Source organism: Cornus florida, unplaced genomic scaffold, assembly GCF_030987335.1.
Source record: "Cornus florida cultivar Cherokee Brave unplaced genomic scaffold, ASM3098733v1 CherokeeBrave_3.0.0_Hap2_Chr04, whole genome shotgun sequence".
NCBI classification, from domain to species: Eukaryota; Viridiplantae; Streptophyta; class Magnoliopsida; order Cornales; family Cornaceae; genus Cornus; species Cornus florida.
This window is the reverse complement of record NW_026775574.1, coordinates 103,882,939-103,902,529: the sequence shown is the minus strand read 5'-3', so window position 1 is coordinate 103,902,529 and position 19,591 is coordinate 103,882,939. Positions and strand designations below refer to the sequence as shown.

Genomic DNA, 19,591 nt, shown 5'->3' with positions numbered 1-19,591 from the left:
AAACAAAGGGACGTCACCTCGAATGGCACCGGTGGGGTGCAGGCCGAGGACCCTCCGACGATCAAGTTAGTACTTGTAATCGTATCACATAATAATTATGTATATTCTGTTTAGGGATTTTTTCTCGTACCTTCTTTAACGGCTTGGTGCCCTATGCTGTCAATTAGAATCCAATTGGTTTTGCCGATGTCGATAGTTGATCTTATCTTCCGCTTACGCGAGATCATAGGAGATTTGTTGCCAGATTTGTCAGGGATATGAATAATCATTTTGACCTCCTCCAATTATGATAGGATTATTCTTATCCTGTTCAACCATGTCAGATTTCATTATCCTTGATAATGAAATCTAATCAATCTTATCGAAGGTAGGGTAAGTTTATATTTTTCCCTATCAGTTGCTTCCCATTCCCAAGCTTGCACGTCTAGCTTTGGGAATGTAAATTTATTTATTATTATTTTTTTTCATCAACCCCTGTGAACAGTACCCGCGGGGTACTATTCATGTGAATAGTAACTCGGGAATGTTTTTTTTTTTTTCAACCCCTGTGAACAGTACCAGCGGGGTACTATTCCCGCGAGTACTATTCATGTGAATAGTAACTCAGAAATTATTTTTTATTTTTTTATTTTTCCTACCCTGGAACAGTACCCCCGCGGGTACTATTCCAGCTGTACTGTTCATGTGAACAGTAGAAGATTTTTTTTTTTTTTTTTTTTTGGCCCTGGGAACTCTTGCCTCGGGTACTATTTTTAGTACCTTTGGGTAATCTCCTCGCGGGTACTATTTTTAGTACATTTGGGTACTCTGTCCGGGGTACTCTTTTTGGTACCCTTGGGTACTCTTCCCTTGGTAAGGGAATAAATTGGACGAGCTTTACTCAGGTCCTCACTCCTTTAATAAAGGAATTAAATTGTATTAGCTTTACTCAGCTCGTCCCCTTTAGTAAGGAATTTTTATTTACTATCCCTTATAGTACGGGGATATTAATTACGGGATTCATTCAGCCCCGGTCCTTGCAGTACAAGACATTTATTTACTATCCCTTATAGTACGGGGGATATTGATTACGGGATTCATTCAGCCCGGGTCCTTATAGTACATGACACTTATTTACTATCCCTTATAGTACGGAGATATTGATTACGGGATTCATTCAACCCGGGTCCTTATAGTACAGGACACTTATTTACTATCCCTTCTAGTACGGGGATATTTGATTACAGGAATCATTCAACCCGTCCCTTTAGTAAGGGAATAAACTTTACGAGCTTTACTCAGCTTGTCCCTTTAGCAAGGGAATTAATTACCACATAAGTATAACACGTAAGGGGGAGGATCGTTTTTTTACCTGACCTTTGTAGGTTAAGTCCTGATCTTAGGCCCTCGTCTTGGTCTCTGATGACCAAACTTGGGGTAACCGGGCACTGATCTTGGATGACCGAGCCTTTGTAGACTTTGGACAATCAATTCTTAGTCTTGGTTGACTAGGCCTTGGTTTTGGATAACCAAGCCTTGATTTATAATAACCAAGGGTTGTACCCTTCCTATCATATAGAGACTAGAAACCCGACTAGCTCGATGTACACTAGAAACCCGACTAGCTCGATGTACCAAGGTACGATCAATCTTCTAAACCTTGTCATCATATGTAGATCGGCGATTGATATCATATGATCACTATTTTGCCCCCGATGTTAGGATCTTGGGTGATGACCCATTCTATAGACGTTTATGCAACGGACGGGGTGTCTGGTGCTGCAACAATTTACAGTTGTCTAAAAATATTGGATTGGGTAATTACTAAAAATTAACCTGTAATGGATTATCAATCCAAAATTCTGCATAATCTGAAGTCGATAGGCCATTCCTGCAAGGGAAGAGAGGTGACGACTGTCGTCTGGTAGGTGGAGGCTTAGTGTTCAGCGATTGGCTTGATGCCTGGTGGATAGAGGCGTGGTACCCAACGACTGACAGATGATGGTCTGGTGGTCAGTACCTCGTTGAGTCCAATGATCGCCCTTAACTTAGGAACCTGCTTGGGAATACAGACCTCATTGGACATGGGATCTTGAAGAACATTGGACCTCCTTGGACCTGAAGGTCTCAATACATTCTTGGGTGTTGAAGGCCACCCTGATTGTATAAACGGACGGAGTAATGAAACTTCGTTGCTAGAGACATCCTCAGTAGTAGAAGCTTTACTAGTAGGTAGAGACCCCCTTGTTGGTGGTGATCTTCTTGATGGGTGGAGACCTACCCATTTATGTAGGTGCAGAAGAACCAGGTCTTAGTCTTCAATGATCAGGCCTTGGTTATTGGCTGCTGCCCTATATGAGATAGAGTCTGGTCTTAGACGACCAAACTCAGTAGTAAAGGGACCAAGCATTGCTAGATGGAAAACACCATATTGGACTGCCTGGGTCGACGTGCCAAATTTTGAAGGGTGGTATCACGTAACCCACTGTTTTGCCCTCAGTATGATAGATGGGTAATCAAGATGTAGAGTCCCGTCCTTATTTAAGAACATGGAAACCCGTTGTCAACTGATGACTTTGGGAATTTTTCCATGATCAGAAACTTTTGTCTTGCCGTCCGAGCCAAGTCGCGTCGGGATTATTATTTCTTCAGAGAACTAATCGTTCCCATAGAGGGCGCCAGCTGTTGATGCGGAAATCCTCACTACTCGGAACGATGGCGTTTACCTGCAAAACAAAGGGACGTCACTTCGAATGGCACCGGTGGGGTGCCGGCCGAGGACCCTCCGACGATCAAGTTAGTACTTGTAATCGTATCACATAATATTTATGTATATTCTGTTTAGGGATTTTTTCTCATACCTTCTTTAACGGCTTGATGCCCTATTTATGGCTGTCGATTGGAATCCACTTGGTTTTGCCGATATCGATGGTTGATTTTATCTTCCGCTTGCGCGAGATCATAGGAGATTTGTTGCCAGATTTGTCGGGATATGAATAATCCTTTTGACCTCCTCCAATTATGATAGGATTATTCTTACCCTATTCAACCATGTCAGTCTAATCAATCTTATCGAAGGTAGGGTAAGTTTATATTTTTCCCTATCAAGTGCAATCTAAGGAACCCGTAAAAAAACCAAAAAAAAAAAAACAGAAACAAAAACATCCGTCTTTGATATGTGTAAAAAATAATAATACAAATATAGATCAAGTCATTAGCATACAAGCCAGAAATTTAGTGGCACTTTGAGGTATTAGTCATAAGTGTACTAGCTCAATTTCTCACCACAATATCATGATGACAACTGTAGCAACCTCTAATTTCCTATGTATACCTTATATACAAAAGAAAGGTTAATATATATTTAGGGGAAAAATAAAAAAGAAAAGAAAGAAAGCTTACAGACTTGGCATGCAACCACCCGCCTAATTCTCATCACCGACTTGCGTTAGAAGTTCTTCACCACGACCAATTTTGGCCCGACAATATGGCTTTCCAAATCAAGATACACATAATATCGGGTATAGGTGAGGCAACTTGAATTCTTCCATCTCTTAGCTGACTATTCATAAAAATATCAATCATTCAAGATTGGAGAGGCTGAAACAGTAATCTTCTCAGTGACCATCGTGGATTGGATACAGAAGAACATTAACCCTTACTCTATGTTTAGGAGTATTGAATCAGCACCTTGGTTTTAGAACGGAGGAATTTAGTTTAAATTTCGAACTAAATTTCTTCCAATTCCAAATCTAAGGCACTGATTTCATGCTCCCAAAAGTAATATCACCTAAATTTTCTCCGACACGCTCTCCAAGTGCAATAGTAATTAACAAGTTGAAAATGGGGAAAATGTGAAGAGTTTACATGGAATTAACAAGTTCTGAATGTAACACATACTAATAGTTCACAGAAACTCCCTGCCCTGATTGTGAGCACTTAGATCCTAAGTCAAAATTGGCACACTAGATAGGAACCACTCTATGTTGCTAAGAAACACTCTCTTTTGAACAAAAGGTAATGCAATATTCATGTCTCAATAGAGATCAAGACAAGAAAAGGGCAAAGTAAGACCTACAAGACCTTGTAGGAACAAACAGAGAAGCACGAGACCATTGATCGCCTATCTTTCAGGATGTGGATACAGAAAATAATAGCGGAATATCCATACCGAAAAGCATAGTAAATGTGATCCAGGAAGCACTTATGGCAAATATGGATTCATTGGGACCTCTAGTCTTAATATTTTTAGAGAAATTTAGGTATATTATGTTCTCTGTCAGTAGCAAAAGAAAAAGATTTTAGATAGGTACATTGTCTACATACTCCCCTTCAAGAAAACTTGAGCATGGAGGATGGTGAGGCCTCTAAAATGACTCTTCGTAGATTTAGAAATACTTCATCTTCTTCTATATGGTATGAACTTAGTTATGTGGAAGACAAATGGAGGATGAAGAGAGGTGTTGATAGTTATGGCCGAGAGATAGCCATTGCTTGGACTTCTATGATTCACTCGTACCTGTAGCTGTAACAGACAGATTCTGTGACGATGGACTAAAGCAATAGAAAGTGGTAGACACACAAAATCTCACATCTCACGAATAGCTTCCCTTCAAACCTATAGAAATTTAATTTAATTTCTAACACTCCGATACATTTTACTAGTGAGATAAAAAGCAGAAGTGAAAAACAAAAGAACAGGAGATGTCACATCCTAAAAGAAATGAAACTATTATGATAAGCAATGATCAATAAAACTAAAATCCCAGCAAACAAACAAATAGAAGAAAATTACTGGGCAGACATGTCTATTAAAATTGAAACTAGTTAAGGGAACTCTAAAATTAAGAAAACAAAGCATAACCAAATATGGCAGGCTTATAATTATCAGTACACAAGAAAAAGCCAAGTTCAAAGTAGTAGAAGAACACCCCAAACTAAAAGATAAATATAAATCAACCATAGTGATAGCATATGATATTACAATATCGCAACTCATAAACATTGCGGTCCTTCGCTTTATTAAGGGCCTTGGTCCTCTCTGTTTCTGTTCTGTACTCTATTGTATTTGTATCAATTAAATACAACATTCGGGAAAGAGGAAAAAAAATTGCGGTCCTTGCTGGAAGCAATTACTCATAATCCAATCACCAATCTTGAGAGTGAATGAGGCAACAGATACATTGATAGTATACCAACAAAAGCAAGATACATAGGCCTATTCCCCTGTTTATTCCTCTTTTTTAATAAATTTGCTTTACCATTCCAAAAATAAATCAATAAAATATCATGCTAGCTTGAGCTGGAGATTAACAGTAGAAAATTAAATCATTACTATTAATGCATCAAATTAATCTTATGAATGCATCAAATTAAGCCACTTGACGCCTGTAGAGAGATTCCACTAATGGGCATTTTATCAAACAATTGTCATGCTACTGCCACCAAGTGGCGTAGCCAGAAATTTCCTCCAGTGGGGGCAATTTTTAACAACAATAATATATATATATATATATATATATATATATATATATATATATATATATTTGAATCAAAATAATATATGTAAAAATTTAACAGTACTAAATATTTCAGAATATTTTTCATATTTTGAAAGCACGCAGTCAAGTTTTCAAAATGTTCACGGCATAATAATAGTAAATTTAGATGATAAAAAAAAAAATATCAGATTACCTATCTCTGCACTACAGTATTTGTTTGGATTTTATGAATTTTTGAAATATTAAAAACTCGCCGAAAGAGAAATGTTGAAGATCGAAAATGTAATGGAAATTAACAACGCATTTGTTTGTGAAAGAATATCTTGTATTTTTGAGGAAAGTGGGAAAGAATATAATATTTGAGAAAGTGGAAACAAAATATCATATGTTTTGGAAATATTATATATATATATATATATATATATATATATACAATATCAACCTTTAGCGGACAATTATACAAATATAAAAATCTTTTCATATAAAATTAAAAAAGATTAAAAATTCAGTGGGGGCAGCTGCCCCCACTTGTCCCTACGTGGCTACGCCACTGCAGTACCACCATAAACCTTTCTTTGCCCAAATTTCATTAATTCAGGACCAACAAAGAAAAGGAAAAATAAAATACCAATTAATCAAAAGCGCAAATCACAATATCACATAATAGATAGATGATTGGAGAAAACAAAATGATGAAGAGAGTAGCTAATAAGTACCGCCAACATAAGCCCTAATATGGACTAAAGTATTTAAACCAACCAACCAACAAAACAAAATACATGTTCCCCCTTCTCTACTACGTATGACTAAAGAACATAAACCCTAATATAGATATATAGATAGATGGTAAACCTAGAACCAAGGAATCCATGAGCTGAACCAACCGCGGCTGGCCTCGCGCAGGACCCGGTCGGTGGACTAAAGTATTTAAACCATTTGCGTAAAATGATGATGACTAATCAGGATTACCTGAGAAAGTCTCTTAGTTCTCACTGTAAGAGATTGTTCATTATTAAAGTTTCCCTATTTCTCCTACCATGTCGTTGGATCCTAATTATAGAGAAAAACTAAAAAAAAACGGGAGTAGTTAACATTTACTAAAATGTCTTGTTCTATAATCTGTATTGAAATTTTAGGTTCACTGGTTTTTTCTCTTTCATTTTTGCCTTTTTCTATATATGACAGATTTCTAAAATGATCTGCATGTCAGTGGAAAAGCCCTACACAATAGAAGTAGAACACTAGTTTTGAGTTCTTCTCCGAACAACAGCAGCACGACTACTTTGGCAATAATGTATTGTTCATTTGCACATGCAGGTTGCCGCTGGAACTTTGTAAAGACAATGGTTGTGTTCTTTTGTCGGAAAGGTATGAAGTATTGGAGAAGTCTACACGCTTGGTGCTGCATAATATTAGTCATACAATAGGGACCGTGATAATACTTTTAGATATTATATTTGTATAGATCGATCTGATAGATGGTTCTTTCTATCAACTTGAGATTTGCTTCAAATTGGATCCATATTTTTCGTATTATCTGACAATTTCGTTAGTTGAATGGGGTATGGACCTTTTGTTAAGCAATTTGCATTGATTGTTGATGGTTCTAAGATGAAATGTTATGTACTATCTTAGTACGAGATAGAGCTGCTAACTGATGCTTTTTTTTTCTTCCAAGCTCAGGGCTTTTCTGGGAGTAGCTCATGTATGAATTAATTGTGTTTGATTTGTAGTCGGCTCTACGGATTCTCTGTCCTTCTAACATAGCCCTGGTGTTTTCAATATAAGAAAATTATAAATCCTACTAAATCGAGGAGCTTTTGTTTAAAGCTTAGAGTATGGTCATTGAAGTTTACTCATCACTCTGCATACCAGTCAATATGTTTCTCACACACACACACATATTAGCAGTCGGATTTTGCATCTTGGACTACAGGATGAATTGACGAACATGTGAGAAATAAAGGAATGAACAATGATTATTGATATATATGTGTGCGTGTGGGGTGTGTAAAGATGTATGTTTTGATATAGAGAATCAGAATTTGATGTGTGTATATACTGATGGTGTTCTAAGAATTGATATTAGTAGTGGTATTCTTTCGTGGATTTGGGCATGCATATTGAATTGTGTGGATTCATCTTCTCAGATCTTGGGATTCTGAAATGTCCAGCTCAGTCCACCCCATATTCACTGAAATGTCCTTTTAACAGAAGTGCCTTTAACTTATTAAAAAAAATAATCATATGGACATTTCGGAAAATGTGGAAATATCTTTCTTGAAGACTTCTATGTTAAGAGATTTTTTTTTTTTGGTGGACAATGGTCGTGTCAAGTCTCTTAGAACACTCTATACTCATACATTTCTGTATCTCACATTCATCATGCAATTACGAGAATTTTTTTGTTAACTCTTCTTAACTCTCCCAATAGACTAGTTATATTTAGGAATTATTACATATAAATGGACTTAGTGGCCCGTATTTATCCATACATTGAGTCAAAGTCAATAATTTCTCTAAAATGTGTTTGACCAAAAAGCTGAGGTGGCACATGAAAAAATACTACTTCATAAATCTGTTGCCTAAAATACCCTTCTTCCTATTTTATGTGTTGCCTAAAATCCCCTTTTGCGAAGGTACCACTTTTTTTCCAAAGGTACCACATTTTTGGACTGAAGGTACCACTTTTTGGAGTCCAGGTACCATGTTTTCTAAACACTCATTTAGCTAGATTGGAGAATATTTTGTGTTATTCATGGCGTTAATGGAGCTGTTTATGGATGTAATGTGCAACCTAATTAGCGGTTTAGGATTTAATACCATTTTCAATTGCAAAAATAAGTCCCTTTTTTTGCAGTCGAGGTACCATATTTTCTAAACACTCTAGCTAGCTTGGAGAATATATTTTGTCTTATTTATGGCCCTAATGGAGCTATTTATTGATCCACTGTGCAACCTAATTAGCGGTGTAGGGTGTAATACCATTTTCAATTGCAAAAATAAGTCCCTTTTTGCGAAGGTACCACTTTTTTTCCAAAGGTACCACGTTTTTGGACTGAAGGTACCACTTTTTGGCGTCCAGGTACCATGTTTTCTAAACACTCGTTTGGCTAGATTGAAGAATATTTTGTGTTATTCATGGCATTAATGGAGCTGTTTATGGATGTAATGTGCAACCTCATTAGCGGTGTGGGGTTTAATACCATGTTCAATTGGAAAAATAAGTCCCTTTTTTTGGCGTCGAGGTACCATGTTTTCTAAACACTCTAGCTAGCTTTGAGAATATTTTTTGTTATTCATGACCCTAATGGAGCTATTAATTGATCCACTGTGTAACCTAATTAGCGGTGTAGGGTGTAATACCATACGTATCAACTTACCCCCTTCCTTTAAGTAACAGACGTTTAGTGCTGATGTCATGATGGATAAATGGGTAGAATGTCAATTTTTCCCTTTACAATGGCTGAAATGACATTTTTAACTTTATTGACCATTGCAGAGTTACAAAAATATCCTTATTCATTTAACTGCTTCAATTTTGGAATGAAATATTTTTGATACTACATTCGTGTAATACTCGAAGAAAATTCAGTGAGGCTCTAGTATAATAAGCCATACAATACTAATTCATAAAAACCCAATGCAAAAGAGAACTTCATTTCATTTCATCTAAGGTAGATGTCAGTATAATACGCCATACAATGGTTACAAAAACATACCAACCTAATCTACAATAAAAAGTTGCAAAGCTATTCTCCTTTAAAAGTAGAAAAATAGCTCACACCAACATATTGCAAAATAGCAACAAAAAAAAATGACACTATTCAACATTACAAATGTCCTATATCCCACATCATTTCAAGTACTTTTTGGATTATGAGATCCTCCTATCCCACTTCCTCTAGCTCCCAATTGGATAAATATAGGTATGTATTTCCTTGTTATGCGGTAAACCATTTTGTGGCCCTTTTCCTTTGTGTGGTTCTAGTGAGAGTCATCTTGTTTGTGTATTTGATGGACATGCATTCTCTGTGTCTCTGTGTGTAGTTGGAACAAAAGAACCACTTTGTCTCTGTGACTGTCACATGCAATAAAAATTAAGGTATTAAGGTATTGTATAATAATAATAAGGAACAAAAGGAATATAAAAATAGACAATTCGAAACTTTGAATAATAATAATTTTAAAAAGAATCATCAAAATTAAAAAAGAATTTATAATTCGCCCAAAAAAGACAGCACTATCATGGTTGACACGAAAAAAAAAAAAAAATTTGCCCAATTAATACAACTATGAAAGAATTCACAGATTTGTACCAGATATATATATATGTATATATATATATATTTGATATTACGAGACAAAAGACAACTTCAAAAAATAATAATAAAAAAAATCACTGATTCCTACCAACAAATGGCCTTTGGAAAATTTTCACTAACCGTGCAGAATATATAACATAGAAAAGTGCAAATGAACATTGAGCTATAGTACTAACAACTAAGTTATACTAAGAAATTATTCTACAGCAAAAATTATATCAAAAGTGAGGAAATTACATCTTATAAGCTTTGATGGATTAAGATGGAAATAGTGAGGTTCCTTGAGGTGAATGGTAGCTTGTTAGCTAATTAAGTTGCACATTGGATCAATAAATAGCTCCATTAGGGCCATGAATAACACAAAATATTCTCAAAGCTAGCTAGAGTGCTTAGAAAACATGGTACCTCGACGCCAAAAAAAGAGACTTATTTTTGTAATTAAAAATGGTATTAAACCACATACCGCTAATTAGGTTGCACATTACATCCATAAATAGCTCTATTAACGCAATGAATAATACAAAATATTCTCCAATCTAGCTAAGCGAGTGTTTAGAAAATATGGTACCTAGACGCCAAAAAGTGGTACCTTCAGTTCAAAAACGTGATACCTTTGGAAAAAAAGTGGTACCTTCTCAAAAGGGACTTATTTTTGCAATTGAAAATGATATTACACCACACACCGCTAATTAGGTTGTACATTGAATCAATAAATAGCTCCATTAGGGCCATGAATAACACAAAATATTTTCCAAGCTAGCTAGAGTGTTTAGAAAACATGGTACTTCGACGCTAAAAAAAGGGACTTATTTTTGCAATTGAAAATGGTATTAAACCCCACACCGCTAATGAGGTTGCATATTACATCCATAAACAGCTCCATTAATGCCATGAATAATACAAAATATTCTCCAATCTAGCTAAGCGAGTGTTTAGAAAACATAGTACCTGGACGCCAAAAAGTGGTACCTTTAGTCCAAAAACGTGGTACCTTTGGAAAAAAAGTGGTACCTTCGCAAAAGGGACTTATTTTTGTAATCGAAAATGGTATTACACCCTACACCGCTAATTAGGTTGCACAGTGAATCAATAAATAGCTCCATTAGGGTTATGAATAACACAAAATATTCTTCAAACTAGTTAGAGTGTTTAAAAAACATGGTATCTCGACGCCAAAAAAATGGACTTATTGTTACAATTGAAAATGGTATTAAATCCCACACCGCTTATTAGGTTGCACATTACATCCATAAACAACTCCATTAACGCCATGAATAACACAAAATATTCTCCAATCTAGCTAAACGAGTGTTTAGAAAACATGGTACCTGGACGCCAAAAAGTGATATCTTCGGTCCAAAAATGTGGTGAAAAAAGTGGTACCTTCGCAAAAGGGCATTTTAGGCAACACATAAAATAGGAAGAAGGGTATTTTAGGTAACAGAAATATGAAACAGTATTTTTTCATGTGCCACCTCAGCTTTTGGGTCAAACACATTTTAGAGAAATTATTGACTTTGACTCAATGTATGGGTAAATAGTGGCCACTAAGTTCATTTATATGTAATAATCCCTTATATTTATAGGGTAAGCTCGAGCAAGGCCGAAGTTAACAAGAGTGTTTTTTTTCAAAAAAAAAATGGAATGGAGTTGGCATCAATGGGATCTCCAACCTCAACAAAAATGAACTTTACTAATGTGACAGCTTGGGACATTCCTTTTATTAGGGAATTTAATTGCTCTGATTACTTTGCATGTTCTAGCAAGTCACGAAACACATGCAGATTTGACATGCCTCTTTGGCTCTACTAAAACTCTTTTCATTGAATCGAGACACCTTGATTGGAAGAGTTGTACATCCATGTTGACGGTCTAGCCCCTTCCACGTTGATTCAAACAAGGATCTGATGGCTTAGCTTTCCTTTGAAGTGGTGGGACCAAATGCAAACAATCCTAAATAAAATTATTCTCGATTGCCTGCTTTAGATTGCAATCTAAATTTTAAAATCTACCGATAGCATGAAATAACATAATATTTTTACAAGAACTAGAAAACTGTTTTATTAATATGTTTATGTGAATGAGGGTCAAGATTATAAATCGGGATATATACAACCATAAACACAACAATGGTGCCATCCTCCAAAACCCACAAGCATGACCTTCCACATAGCACCCTCTCCAAGGGTCGAGGCATAACCCACGAAACCCCAAACATTCCTAACAAAAGACGCCACTAGACAATGCAACAGAAGATAAAAGAATGACTGCATAATCATAATTTAAACTTGAGACACTGCACTTTGTGAGAATCAGGTATTATTGGTATATACTGTAAGTTAAATTAATCATGTGTGATGACATGACTGGGTGAAACAATGCTTTCCAAACAATTCTCTGCTTCATGATGATCAGTTAGCTTCCCATGACAATCATGAGTACACGGAATCTGTATATAGCTATATGTATTTTTTTCTAAATTGTAGTTTTGAACCATCAGAGGCTTCGTCGACGGTCGAAAAGTTGCAGCAGTCTCTTTTTGTCGGAAGTTAACTTTGATCCAAGACTCTCTCTTGCCGTATTCGTTCATCACCCAAAGTTCATCTGATGTTACCTTGATACAAAGACTACCTCTGACAACTCCAATGACACGAGGTGAAGGTCTTGGTGTTTCAAAACAAGGAAAGGGAATGTCTTGAAATTTATCATCAGCTAAATGAAAAGCAACTATCCTAGGCATTTTGCCACAGGCCAACCAATGGAGAACACCATTGAAAAGTGTACCCCCGTTATAGATCCTGATACCGTAAGGGAAGCTGTGAACCTTTCTCCAACAATTTGTTTTTAGTGCATACACACTCGCATTGCTTTGAAAACCTGTGAACGAGACCTCCACAACCTTGTAGTCATCAGCCGACGCATCATAGCCAAATCCATACGAAACTGTTAGTCTGTTTTGGAATGGTGAGTTTGGTAATTTGTTGAGCTCTCTGGTTGAGGGATTCAACAGGCAAAGTCTACGGGAAGGAAAATTTAAGAACAAAATCAAGCCATCACAAGAACCATAGAACCTGATCGATTCAGTTCGAAAAGGAAGTAGAGATTCAATGTGAACTGCTTTTGGCTGGTCATTGTCAAGGGAACATATAAGGGGAATGTTTGTAAAAAAAATTGGAGAACAAGTGCACCAAGAAACAAGCTTTTTGCGCTTGTGGGATCGATTGAGGTGCATCTTAACAAAGTATGGATCAGTGAATAAATTGAGCCAACACTTGGATACAGACTTAAATCGAACAAGAGACTTGACGGGTAGTCGTGAAAGTATGTCAACTATGAGATCATAGGGTAAAGACTCGTATGCTTTTTCTTCCATCTTCACACAACAAGTTATAATGGTAACTATCCTGAGAATAAAAAAGCAGACGTGACATACAAAATTGAAGTTCAGCAGCCACTACAAGTACTACTTACAAGTTATTAGGAGTACTATTCCAATTGCCCCAACAAGTTGTTGTTGTTCTACTTCCTGATTCATAGAAATTATTAACTCAGAATATGAAAATTATAAATATAAAGCGCGAAATTAGAGCAATCGCTACACTGAAAGTACCTCTGTGACTGTTGATGGAGAGGACGAGAGAGATGATTATGAAATACACAAAACTGAACAGACCACGCTATTGGAATCATTTGATGGCGTGGTCGTTTTATAACCCTCCGATCTAGTTCCTCGACATCAAATCCATCAAAAAGGGCTATATACACACACACACACACACACACATATATATATATATATATATATATATATAAAAAAAAACAAACTACAGTCGCGTTAAAGGAGTAGCATACTCATTTTTAATCTTAACATTAAAATTTACTGTGTTAATTAATTAATCAATTTTTTCTTTTTGTATTTTAGGAAACGTGTCTCTTTTTTATTACTATTATTATATATTATATATTATTAACATGAAATGACAAAACTAAACATACTTTTAATATAAATAAACTAAAATAAAATTGGTTAGGACTTTCTTCTATAGGCATACAAAAATTTCTTCCCATCCGTTGAGTCAGGGAATTCCTTCCTTACTTCCAAGCCAATAAAAAAATTCCCAAAAGTTCACCGCGGTAATTTTCTTCGCAACAAAGATGAATAAAATTAATTAAAGAGAAATAAGTAAGTCTTGTTTTTTTAATTTCCTCCCATACTTCATCCCATTCTAATGATAAATTCCTCCCACATTCCATAATTTTTATTACATACTTTACCATTAGAAATGGATGTAGTATGGGTAGAAATGGATGTAGTATGGGTGGAAATTAAAAAAACAAGACTTACTTATTTCTCTTTAATTTATTTATTATTAGAATCGATGAAGTATGGAAGGAAATTTCCTTCCATGTTTCAACCTTCTATGGTTGAAGCCTTCTATTGTTGAAGCTGAACGAAAAGGAATGAATTTTTGTATGCGTATAAAAGAAAATCCTAACCAATTTGGTTTTAGTTTATTTCCATTAAAAACATGTTAGTATTGCCATATTTCCTGTTAATAATATATAATGATAATAATAAAAAATAAAAAAAGAAGTAAGTTTCCTAAAATATAAAAAGAAAAAACTGATTAATTAATTATGTAAGATTATATTCTAAGGTCAGGATTAAAAATGAGTATACTACTCCCTGCTCACCCAGTACGTTTCACGTTAGTAAAATTTAATTTAAAATTAATATTTAATTATTTCAAATAGTAACTAAAATTAATTTATTAAAATAATCACTGATATATTAATTAAATAAATAAATTACAAGATTAAATAATGATAACAATTTACAAAATCTTAACAATAATAAATTAGAAAATTATTCTATAAAACATAATTAACAAAAATTCTAAAATGATCAATAAACATAAAATTGACACGGGATAAAAGAGATAAATATAATTACAATTCATTAATATTTATTTTAATAATAAATAATATTCAACAAGTCAATCAATATAATTATTTAATATATTTATCTGTATATATTCTATTTTATATATTTTCAAGTTTTCATAAAGACATGAATGTGTGAATTTTTTTATCAAAGAACACACACACCAAAAAAAAAAAAAAAATGACAAAAAAAAGGGGGAATTTATGATAATCTTACAACCACCTGTACTATTATAGTATAAAGGGATGAAAGAGTAGTTTATGACACCAAAAGCAATAGCGTAAGCGAGCTCGTACATCAATGAATATAATTATTGAATGTATTTTTTTCTACTAAGAGGTATATATATTCTCATTCACATTCCTCCTAGATTGACCTTACAACTTGACTATTCAATCTTTAACTGTGGGGCGGTGAATTCACCCTTGTACATATTTATCTTTAACGAAATATTATTAGGCAAGGCCATTCTAACCATAGACCTCTATTTGTTTAAAGGTGCATTTACAAATATTAGACTAATAGGGAACTTCCTCCAAGCCTTGGACTATGATGTTTGGATAGTAATTGTATATGGTCCCAGTGGAAGAATTGGAATGGCATACCAATTATTTGAAATCAAATATTGGATTTCAATGAATTTAATAGTCTCGGTTGGTTAATGGAAAATTCGTCAAAGTAAACTGGGAAAAAATTGAGTTGAGTTACGAAGACACCAATCAAGTCAAACAATCTAAAATTAGCATGATTGTACATAAATATTAATTGTTTAGCATGAATCCAATTGATCCACCCACTTACCCAAAAAAAAAAAATCCAATAAATCTGTTTGCTAAATTCACGGACATTACTAATAAGTTGAATGGCCTTAATAAGGAGTTTATTGTGAAGTCACAAAGCCCTTGTCGAGCACTCCAACTTCTCATTCTTGCTTCTTCTAAATCTTACTCTAAAGCTCACAAATATAGGATTGAAGTATGGAAGTATTATAAAGAGAAAAAGAATGTTATAGAGAGAGATTCTAACTTTAGGTTAGGTTACTCTTTTGCCCTCTCTCAACACTTTATGTCCCTTAATGTTCCAAAAATATCTTCCTATATATATATATATATATATATATATATATATAACCCATGCCAAATAAACAATAAATGGAGAAACGGAGAATTCCCGAACACAAAAATTGAAGTATTGGAGGGAACTAAAGAGATGGAAACATTTGTGGGCTCCAACTCCTTTTTTTGGAGTTTGATGAAGCTTGTCATGCAGAATTTTGGAGGCCTTAAAGGTCTATTTCTTAATGTAAATGTGTCATATTACCAGATGAATAATGCTGGGATATGCAGAATTGTAGAAAGGATGGCATTATTCTGATTTTTTCTTTTTATATTTATGTTTTCCGGAATGGGGTTTTTATATTATAAAAAACAATAAAGTACCAAAATAATAATAATAATAATAAATAAAAATAAAAATAAATCAGCATCCTAACACAGCTGGAAGGTCCCCAAACTGAGGTTGAGTGAAAGCAAGGCTTCCCATACCACATCTCTAGCTTCTAAAAATCAGCATCCTAACACAGCTACACTTTCCCCTTCTCAATTGACATTCATTCCAAACAGATTTAAAAGTACAAGAACCTGTCTTCCACACAATAGCATCGAACCAAGACCTCGACGGAGACCATGGCCAAACCTCTCTGCCACTTTTAAACTGATCTTGCTTGACCACCATCCCCTTAATCTCTAATCAATTCTTCCAATTTTTGCAAATGCCAACCTCTATGTGGACCACACTGTAGGTTCTGCACATTCAATTATAATTATCATAAAAGTCATGGAACATCCAATGAACATTCTATAATGGATTCTGGGCATGGTGCATATTTATGTACTTACAGTCTGCATCTTTATTGATCAAGCATTCCCTGTTTCCATTTGATTCGCTCCCACTGAGTGTGACTTAGGGTGGGTTAGACCTGCTCTTGAAGCATTGTATGCTCACTTTTGAGATGGCTCTCTCAGGAATTATTGTGATAGTTTCATCTAGAGAAAATTGATCTCCATTGGCACACCCCTCTTCATAGTTGAAGTTGTTCATGATCTCTTTGTGGGACACATCATAATTTTGAATACCTGTTGAACTTTTAGGATGGACTTTCCTGCAGAACATATGTAAGATCTGCATCATGGAATAAGGAAATTTAACTGAAAATTTAGAAATATGCAGGATCAAATTTGGTAGAACACTTTGAAAGGCTTATAATTTCTTATTTCTCTACATAAATTTTCACATTGGTTTGTCTAATGGGCTGTGTCATCAATCAAATGGAGACTACTTTCTTGCTTTTTTTTTTGAGTTCAAGCAAAATCAGAAAATGATCAGAAGCCAAGCCAAATAAAACATGGTAACAAAGAAAGGCAGACTAAATGTGGGCATAACATCAGAATGTTGTGAATAAAAATTGAGTAGCATGGCAGACAATTAAAATATCAGTTTCAAATATTAATTCACAAAAATCTGAGCTATAAGCTTCACACATGCTCACCAGAGATAAAACCTTCACTGAATGAGGCAACTCTTGATGTTTTCTCGTCCAAAAGTCATTTTGAAAGTCTTCATTGTGCATGGCTCCAGAGAGCCTATGATTTCAAACATCTTGTTCAAGTTAGAGCAAGATCATGGCTATGAGTTTTGTACGGTCATCCAAAATCAAAGCCACTCTTTTGAACTTCTGAATGTCATCCCCCCTTAGGTAATCCATTCCCCCTCTTTCCTTCTCAATAGGTTATAGCATTCCTCCAGAAAACATGATCTTGCCTGCTGTAATTCTCAGGTACAGATGGAACCAACCCATTATATATACATTTCTCATCAGAGATGGTCTTTATTTTAACACAGATATTGACTCCTGTCTTCAGGTACAGTTTCAATCAAATTGTGGGTTCTGCTATGGTGCAAAGCCAGCAGCTCTAGCATCCAGTAGATATCTTGTGAAAACGGTTTAGAATCATCACCTGATATAAATTCTTGGACCACATTGTTGACCTCAATCAGACTACATCCTGGTGTTTTCTTCATGCACTTACTTCTTATAAGTTTCCTCATCCTTGACACACCATCCCACTTCCCAAGGTCTGCATAGATATTTGAAAGTAAAACATAGTTTCCAGTGTCATCTGGCTCAAGCTCTAGAAGGTACTCCATTGCAGTAATGCCAATCTCAAGGTTGCGATGAGTTTTGCAAGAACTTAATAAAGAACCCCAAATAGCTGAATCCGGCTTCATTGGCATTTTGTATATGAGTTCAAGAGCCCGGTCAAGGCAGCCGGTACGCCCAAGAAGATCAACCAAACAGCCATAATGCTCTATTCCTGGTTCTATGTTATAATTATGTTTCATGGAATCAAAGTATCGTAATCCCTCATCCAAAAAACCGGCATGTGCACAAGCTGATAAAAGACCAACAAAGGTGATCTCATTGGGTTCCATCTCTGCCCTCCGCATTTCTTGAAATAGTTCAATTGCTTCACGGGCTTTCCCATGATTTGCTAACCCTCCAATCATTGTAGTCCAGGAAATCACATCTCTTTCTGACATTTGATCAAACAACTGCAAAGCTTGGTTTATGCTCCCGCATTTCATATACATTTCAATAAGAGCATTAGATATACAAGTCTTCTGCAAGAACCCATTTTTATCAGCATAGAAGTGTATCCATTTTCCTAGCTCAAGAGCTCCCAACTGAGAACATGCCGGCAACACAGCAATTAGGCTGACCCAATCAGGTTTAACCCCCAACATTTGCATTCTCCTAAAAATATCCAAGGCACTGGCATAGCACCCAACTCGATTGTACCCAGAAATCATTGCTGTCCAGGAAACAATCGTCTTATCCGGCATCTCCTCAAAAATAGCCCTTGCTCTTCTAATCTGCCCCAGTTTAATATGCCCAGTAATAAGACTGTTCCATGCAATCACATCTTTTTCAGTCATTTCCTCAAACAGTGTATGTGCATCAGTCAAACAATTGGCCTTTGTATACACGTCCAACAATGAATTTTCAATTAAAGTGTTAGACTTCAGCCCAAATTTACACACATGCCCATGAATTTGCTTACCCAGATTAACACATAAAAGTCCTCCACAGGACCTAATCACAAATGGGAATGTGAATTTGTTAGGTAAGATGTGCTCTTCACCATGTGGGTGTTTCAGCATTTGCTTATACACATTGATTGCTAATTCATACATGTGGTTGTGAGTATAAGCTCTAATCATTGAATTGTACAGGAAAGTGTTTGGCTCTATCATCTGCTGAAAGAGCAAGCTTGCATAGTCTATATCTCTATTGTGATGACATACATCTACCATTTTTGTCACCAAATAGCTGCTCTGTGATAGTGAGAACTTGACAATCTGAGCATGTATTTTCTTCAAAAACACTATGTTTATGCAATTTCGCAACAAGGGTGCAAACATATCTTCCAATCCTCTGGTTGTCAAGACACCAATTTTCGCCTCCATTAACAAAAATAGAAATATTCAATCCAAATGGTCTCGAATAGAACTTACAAGTTGTTGTATGGTATTTGGCTTGCATTATATTATAGTACACCAATGTCAACACAGCTGAGATTCTCAGCTAAGGTACTCCGGCGATGATATCCGACCGTCGCTGACGGCAACAGAAAATGGTTACAGTGACTCTTGTGATGATCTCAAGATATTGAGTTCGAAGGCGGCTTGGATGTTCACAAGTGGACTCAATTTGGCTTGTGAAACTTTTTAACATACATACATACTCACTCAAAAAATTTAAAAATAAATTTATTTATATT

General features: G+C 35.4%; 2 protein-coding genes across 3 annotated transcripts; both read right to left on the bottom strand.

The window, feature by feature from the left end:
- Positions 1-12,149: 12,149 nt before the first annotated feature.
- On the bottom strand, positions 12,150-13,178 carry LOC132305499 (F-box/kelch-repeat protein At3g06240-like). Its single transcript, XM_059803135.1, has one exon. It carries the CDS (start codon positions 13,176-13,178, stop codon positions 12,150-12,152), a length of 1,029 nt encoding a protein of 342 aa, XP_059659118.1.
- Positions 13,179-16,154: 2,976 nt separating this feature from the next.
- LOC132304398 (pentatricopeptide repeat-containing protein At2g20540) lies at positions 16,155-19,505 on the bottom strand. 2 transcript variants are annotated; one of them, XM_059802053.1, is made up of 3 exons: positions 17,299-19,505; positions 16,649-16,931; positions 16,155-16,554 (listed from the first exon to the last, which is right to left on the bottom strand). In XM_059802053.1, exon 1 carries the CDS (start codon positions 19,275-19,277, stop codon positions 17,643-17,645), a length of 1,635 nt encoding a protein of 544 aa, XP_059658036.1. In that variant the 5' UTR covers positions 19,278-19,505; the 3' UTR covers positions 16,155-16,554; positions 16,649-16,931; positions 17,299-17,642. The 2 variants fall into 2 exon arrangements, with proteins under 2 accessions (XP_059658036.1, XP_059658035.1); XM_059802052.1 differs by having other exon boundaries at positions 16,649-16,911.
- Between the last annotated feature and the right edge of the window lie 86 nt (positions 19,506-19,591).

Excerpts from the sequence above, each read along its gene's own strand:
- LOC132305499 (XM_059803135.1), bottom strand. The coding sequence starts at position 13,178 with ATGGAAGAAAAAGCATACGAGTCTTTACCCTATGATCTCATAGTTGAC.
- LOC132304398 (XM_059802053.1), bottom strand. The coding sequence starts at position 19,277 with ATGGAGGCGAAAATTGGTGTCTTGACAACCAGAGGATTGGAAGATATG.